Source organism: Epinephelus moara, chromosome 11, assembly GCF_006386435.1.
Source record: "Epinephelus moara isolate mb chromosome 11, YSFRI_EMoa_1.0, whole genome shotgun sequence".
Taxonomy (NCBI): domain Eukaryota; kingdom Metazoa; phylum Chordata; class Actinopteri; order Perciformes; family Serranidae; genus Epinephelus; species Epinephelus moara.
Window position 1 is genome coordinate 3,153,601 of NC_065516.1, and position 15,556 is coordinate 3,169,156.

The 15,556-nt window shown below is 39.3% G+C and overlaps 1 protein-coding gene across 1 annotated transcript in view; it reads left to right on the forward strand.

The window, feature by feature from the left end:
- Positions 1-14,141: 14,141 nt before the first annotated feature.
- Positions 14,142-15,556, forward strand: part of nrn1a (neuritin 1a) — a 544,743-nt gene continuing 543,328 nt past the window's right edge. Inside the window, exon 1 of the mRNA XM_050056531.1 lies at positions 14,142-14,472. Within this exon, the coding sequence (XP_049912488.1) occupies positions 14,418-14,472 (55 nt within the window). The 5' untranslated portion in view covers positions 14,142-14,417. The remainder of the gene's footprint in view (positions 14,473-15,556) is intronic.

A 15,556-nucleotide genomic window follows, 5' to 3' on the forward strand; every position in this document is an offset into this window, starting at 1 on the left:
TATACTCCAGATGAAATTACACCTCTAGTTCTTCACATAGCAATTTTTTAATTCCTTCAATCTAGAAATGATGAATTTCGCTTATTGCTCCTTTAAGGGCCTAGTGGTCCAACTGCACTCACCCCTCACTATCTATGATGTGATGAGGTGTAATGTTTGCTATGTAGTCATTTAACACTTGCCCAGGCAATAAGAAGTGATGGGGAGCCCCATAGTTTGACTCATGATCCCTATGTGATGGGTTAAAAAAAAGCATGTTTGTCATATAACTGGACTTGACATGAATGCGTTTTGTCAGTGTGTTACGACCGTACCTAAATTATGTACTGTTATGTTAAAACAACATTGACCATTGGTGTCATGCAAACGGTGGTCTCTGGGGTGAAAATCCACTTTTGTCTGATCCATCCACCTCACATCCTTCCTACCCTACACAGACTTTCCCGCTCTTTGTATTACATCAGTTGTTCTCAGTATTGTGATGATGGGTTCACGTTGGAGTTAGGTGAAAGCCTGGTGTGTCTTTCTTCGGCATCAGTGTCACACACTGAGGGGCATGACACATTGTAGGTGACCTTCAACTGAGAACAGGCTGAAAGAGCGCTAAGAGAGGAAAGAGACAAATGTAGGAACATTTATTCAGTACATTTTTTGAGGATTACCTCCCATCTTGTGCACCATATTATGTATGATCACAACCACGCTGAGGTCTGAGGCTGCGGGTCAACGGTCAGTGACCCAGTGATGTCACTGTGACCTTGCGGTAAGAGAGAAGAGAGGAAAGAGGAAGAGGAACTGTGTGAGAAGGGGTTGACAAAAATAAAAGCTAAGGAGAGAAGAAGAGGGAGACATGCTCCTGTTTTTATTTATATTATACTTTTTTCTCCATACTCTAAACATATTTTTGAAAAGTGCCCCAATATGAGACTAAATACCAGCAGTGGGAGAAGAAGTACTCAAGTCCTGCATTAAAAATATTAACTAAGTACACCCAGCTGGCACCAGATGTCATTATGACAACAGAAAGACATTGGACAGGCATTACATTTTGTTTGGAATTAAAATTGTGTTAAGAATTGTGTTATTTTGAATGTCTGACAAAGTTAGAATTTCACATTGTGTGTATGTATACAAGGATGACTTGTCACAATAGTTAAATGCATGTAATAAAGGGTGTAGTCGGCAGTATAATAAATAATCTTATGTATACAGATGATGGTAGGCTGGTAATCTTCTGCCCATTTTAGTGCTGGCCTACAACAGCTGTAGAAGATTTGCTCTAAATATGGTGCTGATTTTGACATCAAATATAATGTGAATAAGAGCAACATTGTGATAGTTAGAAGTGAAAAAGACTAGAAAGTAGTATTTCCTGAATTCTTTTTATCTGGTGTTACTCTTAAAGTGTGTAATGATATTAAATATCTTAGTCATCATATTGTCAGTGATTTATCTGATGATAAAGATATCTAGTCACAAGTTATATGCACAAGCTAATGTGCTTGCTTGCAAATTCAGTATGTGTCCAGTTGATGTAAAGATAGCTCTTTTTAGAGCATTTTGTACCCCACTGTGTACTGCCCACTTGTGGCGCTCCCATGGGAAGACCAACATGCAGAGACTTCATGTGGCCTATAATGATGGCATGAGATTGCTTCTTAAACTTCCACGATGGTGTGGTGCCAGGCAAATGTTTTTAAATGTTGGTGTGCCCACCTGCTCTGCCTTAATACGGAATCTTATATATGGATATATATGTTGGCTATATAGGCTTATTATCATTATTATTATTATTATTATTATTATTATTATTATTGTAACATGATGACATTTTGCAGACTTTCAAGAACACCTTGAGAACATTTTTCCAAATTTGGCACAAATGTCCACTTGGACTCAGTGGTAAGACTTTGGTGGTCAAGTTCACTGTGACCACACAATAAATGGCCATAACTCAAGAATTCATACACTAATTAAAACAAAATTTCACACAAATGTCGAACAGGATAAAATGATGAAGTGATGACATTTCATATCCAAAAGGTCAACAGTCAGCTTCACTATGACATAATAATGTTCTGCAAAAAAAACACCTCTCAGTGAGACTGTGCTGATAGTATAGACCCTCTGTGCTGCCGGGGGAAGATGTGTTAGAATCATCCATGTTTTCACAGACATGGATGTTAACTGTAACTGAGGCATATAACCACAAGGCGGTAAATGTAGTTTTATGTCAAGATGACGTTGGCATGAGACATTTAGAAGTTGTTGGATTTGATTTCTTAACAACACCACGTAAAACTAATCAAATATCAGCTTCATCTATTGTCAGTATTCTACTACAACTTGAAAATGGCATTAGACATTGAATTTTGGTCATCTGACCTCACAACCTATATTCAACCAAATATCAATGTTAAAAGACATTGGTGGCCAGCTGGGCACTTTAAGGACCAAAGTAAAAGCACTCATTATGCAGAATAATATATATGATATTATACTGTTATAACTTTTTGATGCATTACTGTGTTGATCATTCTAATGTTGCAGCTGGTAAAGACAGAGCTCAATTTCAATTACTCAAATATATATAATATATGGATAAATAAAGTACAAAAGCACCAAAATATACTTGAAGTTACAAAAGTTAAAGTAAATTATAAGTACACAATATGCAGACTGTCTCGTTTCAGAATACTATGTATTACATTATTTGATTCATTTTTGATGTTTTAATTTGTTCATCACTTTAATGTTGTGGCTGGTAAAGATGGAGCTCATTTTTGCTACTTTATATGCTGATCTGTAGCTTGTTATTTATTTTTATTTATATCAGTAAAGTCTTACCGATATCATACTATCATAATATATTAGTTGATTATATGTTGTATTATTAATCTGAATCTGTTAAGTAACTAAAGCTGTCAGTTTAATGAAGTGGAGTACAACGTACATTATTTACCTCTGAGTAGTATAAAATGTAAATTCTCAAGTAAAGTTCAAGTAGGCCTACCTCAAAATTACTCTCACTCTACTCTCACAGCTACTGTTATGTGTTTCTCACACCAGATGGCGCCACTGACTGAGAAAACAAATGGAGGCAGTGATGATGGACACTGCTGCAGCCTGCACACACACACACACACACACACACACACACACACACACACGCACAGACACACACACTAACAGCTCCATTGAAGAATTTGCTGCTGTGACGTCACCTTTCCCTCCTCCTCATCGAGCTAAATTTGGCTGACATCATCGACGCTGCCTCTCAGACTCCTATAGTTATGATGTATTATGTATGGTGTGTTCTAATGATGGTGTCTCCCAGCAGAATCAGTGAAATCTATCTGTGTCTCACTTCAAATCAAACCGCTGCTTCACTGCCACCCAAAAAACCCATAACTGCTGCAGTATTAGTGATGATTTAATAACCTTTAAAAATACTCACAGAACAACAAAGATGATGCAACATTAAAGCTTTAAAAAACAACAGGCTGGTTTGATGTCATCCTGAGAGGAAAACATTGAGTGTAACATGAAGCTGTAGAAATGAGAGGAACAGTAATGGGGTTTTGTGTAAATGAAGGTGAATCAGGCTCCACTGGGAAAGTTTTCTTCTGATGGAGTTCCTTATTAGGGGGCCAAACCCGAGGGGCCGAGGGAACGCGTATGCAAGCAGACGCGTTTCCTAGGACCAGCAGTGCTAGGAACCCTATTGTTTTTGTAAAGATTTTTATTTTTATTCTTCCGTAGGTAAAAGTGGTGCTGCAGGCTAAACCTTGCAAGGGAGGGCGGTGCAATTTGGAGGGGTGGTCCAGACCCCTGCACGTACCTCAGACGCAAAAAACTATGTATATCTGCCTGCAGGGGGCGCTATAACCTAGGCCAATGCGTTTCTGCCTATAGCTCCCACACCGTGTGTCGCACATTCAAAAATCTTGTATCCCCAGCTTCCCTGAATAGAGCTGAATCACTTTGCTATAGGCCACGCCCACTTGCACCTAGGAAGTTTTTTCGCAAAATCGCGAAAACTGGAAAACCTACTTTTTCGAACTTCTCCTTGGGATTTTGTCCAATCTGCATGAAACTTGACATATACACTCTTCTACTGGACCTGACCTAAAGTTATCAAAAGAATTTTATTCGGTCAAAAAATGCGCAAATTATTAACAAACAAACTTCTATAGCTAGCTATAAAAATGCAAACTGTTGGATATCTCGGTCAAACTAAATGCTATTAACACCAAATTTGAGATCATTGGTTGGCATAAGACTGTGAGGGTATGAGCCGAATTTGGCGAATTTTGGCAACTAGGGGGCGCTACAAATATGGTAAGTTTATATCTCTTGAACGGCTGCACCGATTTCTACGAAATTCGGTTGGTATGATGTAGGGCCAATTCTGAGGTCATATCTTGAAGGTGGTCATGACTGGTCAATGTGGGCGTGGCTTATTACAAGATAAACAACAAACATTAATTTCAGCCAAACTATTATGCTGAGGGCTTTGAAATTTTAAGGGTACATATAGAATAGGACACAGATCTTCCGTACCAAAAATTGCACATGTACTCCACTAGGTGGCGCTATAACGGATGCAAACGCGTTTTTGCCTGCAACTTACACATTTTAAATGACACTTTCACAAACATTATATCCATGTGTTCCCTGGATAGAGCTGGGTTTTCTGACACAGGCCCCGCCCACTTCTGCTGCACATTCTCTTTGCTAATTCGCCACATGTCCAAAACCTACTTTTTCGAACTCCTCCTACATTTTAAGTGCCACCTGCCTGAAACTTTGCACATAGAATCTCCAGATGTGTCTGATGAAAAGTTATCAAAAGAATTTTGGCACTCCAAAAAATGCGCTTGTTACAACCAAACAATCTTTTTTGCTAGCTAAAAAACACACAATGTTTCATATTTCGCTCAAAGTAGATGCTTTCAACAGAGGCTTTGTGCCAAATTTGTCGCAAATCGGTCTATAGGTGGCGCTATAACGGATGCAAAGGCAGTTTTGCCTGTAACTTCCACATTTTAAATGACACATTCATAAACATGCGCTCGCCCAGAGCCTGTCGTCCTTTGGGGACAACTTCCATGGGCTCCGCGGGACGCGGGGACCGAGTCGCACGGGGGGGCTTGGCCCCCGTTCATAACTGCTTGCAGTTGTAGTTTTTAGTCGTTTTTTTTCTTCTAAAGGAGTTCTGAGCCAAAGACAGAGTTGGAGTCAGGATTTTAAATACACAGAGATCATTGATAACTATTTTTACTTTGTTTGCTTTGAAAAATGACAAGAATTACTATGAGAAAGTCATGAACAACAAATTTGCCCCCCCCAAAATGGCAACATTACATTACACGCTTAACACAAAGTGACATAGGTTAGCTTTGGAAAAGTATCTGCATGTAGATTAGGTTTAGGAAAAGTTGGTGTCGTCATGTAACATACTTAACGTAATGTTACATACTTAATGCAAAGTTACGTAGGTTAGGTTCGCAAACAAGGGTTCATACAATATCCAATTAATTAGTGCCCCACAAATGGCATTGCCATGTAATGTATTAATGTAAAGTTACGTAAACAGTAAGTTACGTTATTGGGCTCTAGTTTCCCAGCACACAGAGCTAGTTTCGAGCAGGGTAACCCGAGGCGCGCTCAGTTTGGTAGTTTGGCAGACCGGGGTGCGCTGAGATGGGTGTGGCAGCGCAGCAGGGGGAGGTGTTGACAGTTCCAGCTTGGTGCAGTGACAGTTTTGTGCCAAAAGGCTTCGCCGAAGGTGCGCTAAAAGCTCGCCAGCTGAAACCACGTCTACTGTCAGCGCAGGCTGAGCGCAGCCGGTGTAAGCGGAAGTTTGGCTGACCGGCGGACAGTGCGCACACGTCACCAAAACCTCACAGGCAGGTTTCCAGAATATCAGGCACATTAACGATGCAATAAATAGCCACAAAAACACTATTCAATGCAACTATCTGCAATCAGCACATAAATGTATCTCTATATCGACTGTCCCGTCACATCTGATGTCAGATCAAAGGGGATTGGCACCGTTTGGCACGTTTGGCACGCGTAATGGAAACCCAACCTGATTTGATTAACACAGCTGCAAACTAATGAGTTCACATCCCTCTCAGCCAACCACAAACAGCCACAGCATCAGATAGGGAGTATATATTCAGCATCTGTCATCTTAGAAAAGTCAAAAGAAAAGAAACAGAGTGAGACTGCGAGAGAGAAAGAGAGAGCGCGCGCGCACGAGAGAAACGCAACATTGATTTACAATTGTGGTGACCTCCTCCCAGGCTACCTTTGCATCATCAGCCTGTGGAGGTCTACTCGCAGTCCCGTATATTCGGACACTGCGAGCTTGGACCTCCCGGACCAAAACATCAGTTTCCTTCTGGGAGAAGTTTGGCCGTCTGACGCTGCTGCTCTCTTCTGCCATGGTGAATTGAGTAAACTCTCATTACGCCTTCGCGCCGTGCATTTAAGGGCGAGGAGAGGGGCTCATTTGATTGGTGTGATGTGTGTAAAACCCACTCCACGCCTTCTCTCCTGCCTCTTTCCAACTTGCGCAGGTAGGAGGGACGGAGGTGGGAAAGAGGAGTAGCTGCGCCAGCACACACGGTGTGCCAAACTTGCAAAATCCGCCTGGCCACACCCAGTTGGCGAAGCGCAGGTGTGTTGTGCCTCCGCCTCGCCCTTAAGTTTACGTTTAACTTAAGTTACATAGGTTAGGTTTGGGAAATGAAATATTGTTGGACGTTGTCGTGTTATGTACTTAACATAAAATTGCGTAAAAAAATAAGGTTAGGTAGGTCAGGTTTGGGAAAGTAAAGTTACATAGGTTAGGTTTAGAAAAGCAACATTATGAAGATTAGGTTTAGAAAAAGAAACATGTCACATTATGTACTTAACGTAAAGTTACATATAATGTAAAATTACCTAGGTTATGTTTAGGAAGTGAAACATGATGACTACGGGCCTTAAAATGACTCAGGTTCACTTGATTTCACATAACAGTCTCCTGGGGAAAAGTTCTGTGTTTGTTTGACCTGTTCACCACCCCAGCCTGCCTCCTCACAAGGACTTTCACTTTTTATGCCCTTTCCTTCTTTACTCCAATCAGCGCATTTGGTCATGTGATCGCAGCATTCATGGTTACTTGGGTTATATACAAATTCTGGTTCATTAATTACTTTTTAGGTATTCAAATGAATAGTGCATGAGAACAGCCTGACTCAAAACGATTTATTGAGATGTTAGTTGTCAAAGCTCTTTTTTCAATAACCTCTTTGATCTCTCTTTATGAAGCACTGAGGCTGTCAAACAGCTGCTCACTGAAGTTTTGTATTAACCAACAGAGGAAACTATGCATCTTTTGGGGACTATTTTCAATGGCGGATTAATCCACATTTAATGCTTTAGTGAGTGTTTGTGTCTGAAGGACAGCGTATGTGGGACTGTGTTAAAATAAACTACTGTACATGTTCATGATGATGGAGGAACATATCAACTAGAGACACAGTGTCTCTCACTGATACACACACTATACTTGATTTGTTTTTTCATGACATTTGTAGCTAATAAGAAAAATAGAGTTAGATATTTGAAGAGACACTGCAGTTCCTCCAGTTCACCAGCAGGGGTCACTAATGACATCAGGCCTTTGAATGAATCAAAAGTGGGGCAGCGAGGTGACGGAGTCCAGCTCTGTGTCCACTTCTGATTGGACGAGAGGAGGACGGACTGTGTTTTGAAGGTCAAACTCAAAGTCAGACAGCAAAGCCACACACACACACACACACACACACACAAACACACACACACACACACACACACACACAAACACACACAGCTGGCAATTTTGTGTCTGTCCAGAAGTTAAATGTTTTCAAATTTGAGCCGCTTGGAAACTGTCCGGGGACCCAATTATTCTGTGTGTGTGTGTGTGTGTGTGTGTGTGTGTGTGTGTGTGTGTGTGTGCGTGTGTGTGCGTGCCTACGTGCGTGTGTGTGTGTGTGTGCGTGTGTGTGTGTGTGTGTGTGTGCGCGCTCTCCTCCTGCTGCAGCGCTGCATCGCCTAAGGGAAACATCTGTGTTAATATGCAGGAGAGAGAGGGAGAGAGTTGGTTTGTTTCTGATTCAGCTGACATCAGCAGGAGGAAGACGAGATCCCCCACGTTTTACACACACGCACACACACACACACACACACACACACACACGTACGTCATTCAGACCTCCTCAGCTCTTTAGTATGCAGCTTCCTTTTACATCCCTCCTATTTAAAATACTTTAAAATACTCCATTATGACTATTAACTGTATGTCCTGTTTAAAAAATGCTACATCAGTAGAAGTACAGAAGTGTTGTCAGCAAAATGTACTTCAAGTATCAAAAGTAAAAGTACTTATGATGTAGAATGTTAACCGTCACTGTTAAGCTATTGTATATTAAACAAATACTGGATAGTTAAGACTAAACATTAACATTTGTTAAGGTATAGATGAATTCAATGTGTGCAGCAGCTGACACTACGACGAGACAACAGTTCATGTGATAAATTTATGAAAATGCACTTACAGCACTTTGTATGATATCTACTGATTAAGTGCCCCTACCAGTTGGGTTTAGGAAAAGAAACAAGTTTTGTTTGTTGTTGCATTCTTGACATAAAACTTGTAGGTTAGGTTTAGTAAAGTAAAATTACATAGGTTAGGTTTGGGAAAGTAAGGATATGTAGGTTAGGTTTGGGGGGAAAAAAACATGGCTGGGCATTGCCATGTTATGTACTTAATGTAAAGTTACATATGTTAAGTTTAGGAGAGTAAACCTACATAGGTTAGGTTTAGGGGAAAAAACATGGCTGGACATAGTCAGGTTATGTACCTATTGCCTTGACATTACATTCTTAACATAAAATTGGCAGGTTAGGTTTAGGAAAGTAAAGTTATAAAGGTTAGGTTTAGGAAAGTAAAGTTACATAGGTTAGATTTGGGAAAGTAAAGTTACATAGGTTAGGTTTAGGAAAGTATAGTTACATAGGTTAGGGTTAGGAAAGTATAGTTACATAGGTTAGGTTTAGGAAAGTAAAGTTACATAGGTTAGGTTTAGGAAAGTATAGTTACATAGGTTAGGTTTAGGAAAGTATAGTTACATAGGTTAGGTTTAGGAGAGTAAGGCTACATTTAATGACGTAAAGTTACGTAGGTTAGTGTTCAGGAAAGTAAAGTTATGTAGGCTAGTTTTAGGAAAGTAAAGTAATGCAGGTTCGGTTTAGGAGAGTAAACTAACAGGTTGGGTTTGGGAAAGTTTGGACATTGTCATGTTATGTACTTTCATAAAGTTGCGTAGGTTAAGTTTAGGAAAGTAAAATTAAAGTTATGTACATTAGGTAACGAAAAAGAAACATAGTTGGGGGTCCTCATGTTAAGTTGTTAATGTAAAGTTACGTACTCAGCATAGATTTGCGTAGGTTAGGTTTAGAAAGTAAAATAATAAATAACCAATTAATTCAAATCTTATTATTGGATGGTGCTGCAATGATCTAAAACAAACAAAATAACAGCCACTATAATGAAAAAAGACAAGATCCTTTACATTGTCATTATGTGAATCTGTGTAAAAAAAAAAAAGACTTTATCTCAAAATACTGAATAAGTAGTAGTAATAAATAAGGCCTTTATTTTGAGTTGCTAATTCATGATTATAAGATAAATTAGTCCATATTTTGACAAAGCTTCTGATTATTTTGAAATATGAAGTCATTATTTTGAGATACTAAGTCATCATTATGAGATAAGTAAGTCCTTGTTTTGACAATGTCTCATTATTTTGAGATACTTGTTTCAAGAAGGTTTATCATTATTATGACTTACAGGATCTTGTCTTTTTCCATTACACTGGCTAAAAAAAACTGGTCTGGATCCCTCTCCCTCAAAATGTTAGACCTATTTCCAAGTTAGCTTTTACATTAAAACATCTGAGAAAAAATAGTTTTCTGGACAACTACTCTCTGTACTAGAAAATAACAGCATTTTTTTTTAAAGTTTCAATCTGGCATCTGTATGTATCCCAGCATTGAAACTGCCCTGCTAAAGGTTACCAATGACCTTTTAATACCTGCTGATGAGGGCATGTGTTCAGTCCTTGTACTCCTGGAACTTAGTGCAGCTTTTGACACCACTGATCATAACATCCTGTTAGACAGAAGGCACTGGGTGGGGATATCTGGTATAGCTTTGGAGTGGTCTTCATCTTATCTGATGAACAGGTTTTGTGTCTTGTCAGCAACCACTTCTCTTCATTTTCATCTCTTAATTACGGTGTGCCTCAGGGGTCTGTTCTGGGACCAATTTTAGCTCAGTCCATAGGGACTTGGGTTGGGAACCGGAGGGTCGCCTGTTCAAGTCCCCACCCAGACCAAAATATGGAGCGTGGACTGGTAACTGGTAGCAGTTCACCTCCTGGGCATTGCCGAGGTACCCTTGAGCAAGGCACCGAACCCCCCAACCACTCGGAGCGCCTGTCATGGGCATCCCCACTCTGACATCTCTCCACTTAGTGCATGTATAGGTCCTGTTTGTGCATGTGTGTGTTCGGACCTGTGTGTAATTGACAAACAGAGTGAAAAAAATTGAATTTCCCCTCAGGGATTAATAAAGTATATAAAATTAAAAATTAAGTTCATTTAGACTGTCTATTATTTCCTCAGTTTTTACATACCAAAGTGTTTTTATCAGTTCTTTTAAAAATTGTTGTTTTCATGTCTTTTCTGTTTAAATTATTGACATGTAAAGCACTTTGTAACTCTCTTTTGAAAGAGCTTTATAAGTAATAATAATAATAATAATAATAATAATGATAATAATGATTATTATTATTATTATTATCATTGTTAGAAATGGGCTTTCTATACTTCTCCCCCATAAAATATGTTTTTATCCTATCAATATTTTAAAGTTTATTTATCCAGTACAAGAAAGCAAGTGAAGAACAACAATAGAGGAACAATAAAAAAAGCAAACAAAAATGTCCACAGCAGTGCATGTGGCTCCCTTTGTTGACCTGTAAACCCCTACAGAGGCCTAAACAGAGAGCCACCAGAAGAAAATGTGATGTAAATAGCTTGTAAGGCCGCATTAATCCACCAGGGGGTCCCAGGGTGACAATCAGCTATTTGTGGTAATTTGCTTAAATATATGATAGATACAGAAACATGGAACATGTCTAACATGTCAAATATGTATGTTTACTATTGTCAGTTGTTTTGTTTTTTTGACGCCATCAGAAATTTGTGAACTCAATTTTATGTTTATTGATGAGGTCGTAGTTAAAGGTGGTGTTGAACTGGACAGAAGTGTTCTTATTGTATTTGCATACATGAACATACATACAAAAATTAACAAACAAATAAATAACCCTGAACACTGGTATCATAAAACTTCATGTCAGCACAGACACATCTGATTGTACAGGTGTACCTAATAAAGTGGCCATTGAGTGTGAATTTAAAGAAATATCAAAAAGCTTCTTTACGCTAAAAACAAATGATTAAATCTGCAAATAAAGACTTTGAGGTGTTAACAGGTTTTAACCTGTTCTAGTCTTTTTGGTCACTACACAGTCTTCCTCAAGATCATTGATGGAGTCATCATACCACCTTTTTTTTTTCTTTTCTGGGCACTTAAATGACTTCCCATCTACAGTGGCGTAAACATTTCAAGCACATTTCATGTTTTTTTTTGTATGTTTTGTTTTTTATTAATGAATAAATGGATGAAGGCTGTATGTATGATGCAGTTACAAGCTCTGGAAAAAGCTACTGACTGAACTTTAACTTAATTAGTAAATGAAAATCAAATCTACATGTTCCAACAGTCTAACTGATTTTCCAGAGGTGGGACCAAGTCCTTGTTTTGCAAGTCACAAGTAAGTCTCATGATGCGGCCACTGAAAATCTTAACCAAAAGCCATAGCTGCATTTATGAAATCTGTTAGGCTATTAAAATAAAGAAACTACTATATAAGGGTAAACTGGAAACTATTATTACACCAGTACAGTTAACAATTTGAGTTTCACAACAGTCCCGTTTTAATGTGTTATGTTGTTTTTCCAATAGACTGGTTGTCTGTTTCCTTGAAAAGACAAATATACAGCTTTAATTTGAAGGAGCACACAGAACATTTACTGGAAACAAGTCTTCTCCAGTTTAGAGGAGACTTGTGGGTTCCCATAAAACCCATTCTCATACAGACATCTTGGGTTGAGGGTTCAAGGGACTCCTTTGAAATTAGCCATGCCAGTTGTTCCCTCGCCAAAATTTAGCCCAACTTTTGAGCATTGGCATGGTTGGTACCAATGGATGCTTTAGGTCAGCGGTCTTGCGGGCCAAAGGCCCCTCAGCTAAAACAGAGATGGAGCAGGGACTACCTCTATAAAATTGAGATGCATATTAAACTGGGCCTGTATTAACATGTAGGGCTAGCTATAGTGCCATGTATAAACATATCTTTGTATCATGTGTACAACACTATAATGATTACTGACAGATTCATACATTTACATATCATGGATTCATTTGACAAGGATTCATAGGTAACAATAATGCCAAGGCCACACTGCCTGCATGAGCAGCACATGTGCATTGCAGAACCTCTTGGGGTTTTTTTTCTGCGCCCCTGTTACAGTAACACGTTAGAGTGGCCACACTGCCCATGTGGGCAACACTGCTTGGGCGCAGCTTGGCTGCTGCTCAGCTGTGGAACACCTAGACAGTAGGAGTCTCAACTATTTTTTCTGCACGAGCATGTTTTCCAGCAAAAATAAATGGTGAAAATGGTCTTTTGATAATTATACTGGCATTATACCACCTGTCATTTCATTGTGTGTATCTGTCTGACATGAAAAAATATATGTATTTCTTCTTATTGTAACACTTTCTGTTTCAAAACAAAAGCCACCTGACAGTGTTTTATTTGTTAACACAAGGCTTTTTACTGTTAAATATTGTCATGATCATGTTGTTGGTGATGCAGTGGCTGCACGGTTGCATAAATTAATGGAGTACTGGCTTTTAATTGTGGAAGCACAGCAGCATGCAGTGTTGCAGCAGCAGTGCAGCAACAGTACTGTCTGTGTGACCACTTCATGTGGGCGAGCCACAACAGTTCAGCAAAGTAGCTTTCATGTACTGCTCACACAGGCAGTGTGGTCCAGGTGTTAGCCTATCAACAATGCTGTGTATTTAATATTTTTTTTAAATGTTATGAACAGGCAAAATTATCTTGCCAATAATATGTTGGGTTCATGTTAATGTGTATTTTCATACAAATTTAATTTTGTAAAAAAAAAAGAAAAATATTAAACAATAGTTTAGGTTACGCTAACGAGCACACCACAGCCTCTTAAAGACAGTAATATTGGGCCATGCCCCCCCCACCACGGAAACAACAAATTCAAAATTGGCAAAACAACCACAAAGAGACACAAAACAATTACAAACAACCACAGCGATGCAGAAGAAGAAGAACTACAGATGGACACAAAACCACCACAAATAGATGTAAACTACCATGAGGAGACACAAAATAGGCCTACCACACACAAAATTACCACAAATGACACAAAACCACAAATGATGCATAATGAATACAAACATACACAAAACAACAAAAACAGAGGCACCACAAAGTCTGTGTTTCTTGCTCCTGTGAGGACAGGTGGTGGGGCCTTCTGCATATCTGAGCTCAGGGGCTCATTGTCTCATAATCCGCCCATGAGTTAACTTGATAAAATAATTGGTAGTTGGTAAATTAACAATTTTACAGGGGGAAAAAATGATTACATTAAGCTAAAATTATTATTACAAATTATACAATTTTATCTTTAATATCAGGACTCATGACCTCAGTATTTGTGAGTTGGAGGTATAAAAGCAAATAAATGAAATGAATGAAGGGTATGATAAAAAAAGTATGTGATGAAATCATAATGAGAGAGAGAGAGAGAGAGAGAGAGAGAGAGGAGGGGCCTCCCCTCTCTCTCTCTCTCTCTCTCTCTCTATCTGTGTCTGTCTGTCTCTCTCTCTCTCTCTCTCTCTCTCTCTCTCTCTCTCTCCTTCCTCTTTTTTCTCTCCCGACGCGTAAAAACAGGCAGGAAGCGCAGAGCGGAGCACGACAGAGAGCAGAGAAGAAGAAGAAGAAGAAGAAGAAGAAGACCAGCACACATACACAGACGAAAGACAGGAGAGAAAAAGAAGAAGGAAGCAGCAGAGGAGAGGAGGAGGAGGAGGAAGAGTGTGTTGGATATAGCTACTGTTTTGCGGGTGTTTTGCGGGGAATGTGCGGCTCCTCCTCAACTTTCTGAATCTCTGCTCTAATGGTGAGAGGAGGACGCAGAGGATGGGAGTAACCTGGTCCTCCAAATGCCTCGCACTCTTTCTAGCTCTACACATAGGTGAGTGTCCAAAAACTATCCATATTATTTATTAGTATTATGATATATAAATATAACAAAAAGATGTAGAGTCATACTTTACGATCTGTGTATTTATTTCCTTCGATTGTGTCCCGAAATCTGTTTTCTACTGGTTACCAGGATGGGAATCGTTAATTTTTAAAAGCAAATAATGTCGTTTTTTAGGCTCATTTTGAAACTTACCGGTGTTTAATATTTTTACTCATATTTTAAGGTGGATAAAAACAGTTAGAGTCGCTTCTATAAGCGAGTTTTTAAAATATAGCCTATGTCTTATTTTCAATTCAGCACCCGAAAAAAAGAGGCTATAAAGAATAGGTTAATGCTTAAATCACAAATGAAATGTCGGTCACTTTTAAGTTTGCACACTTAAATTCGTTTTTAATGATATTAATTTATTTTTCAAATGATGTTTAATGTTAATATTGCCGGATGTGTCCCTGTTGGTGTGGCTCGTAATGAAGCAGTGGGGACGTGAGCAGCAGCGGCTCATTTTAACGGGGCTACACTTCACATTTGGAGTGTGTGTGACACGAGTGGGTGCGTGTGCATGCGTGTGTGCGTGTGTGTGTGCTAACAAGGGGAATGCCCCCCCCCCCTCCCCCTCCTCTTCTCTGCACCTTGGTTGTCCCAAAACTGAAGACATTTGTTGATTTTTTTTTCATCTGCAGACATTAATTTATTTCTCAGATTTAACAGGCCTATATTAAAAGAAAAATAAAAACTGATGTTTTATTCAAGCGGGTTAAATTTGGTGTTATTTGCGGGGGTGTTTAAGAAGCTACAAAGGAATTAAAAGGCTAGTTTGAATGTCTGCAAACGGCTGTTTGACCGGAATAAAAATGTACAGAAACCAGACGCTATAAATGTACCGCTGGAGCCTCGTTTTTCAGGGTTTGTCGGTTGTGTAGGACCCGTGCTTCCCGCCGCAGTGTGCGGAGCTGCAGGGAGGCAGCAGCACCGTCACACCCGCGCTGTCCGGGAATAAAAACTAGAGGATGAGAAGCAGCCGTTAAAACATCTTCTTATTAATATCATCTTCATTTTTATCTCATGTGTCTGA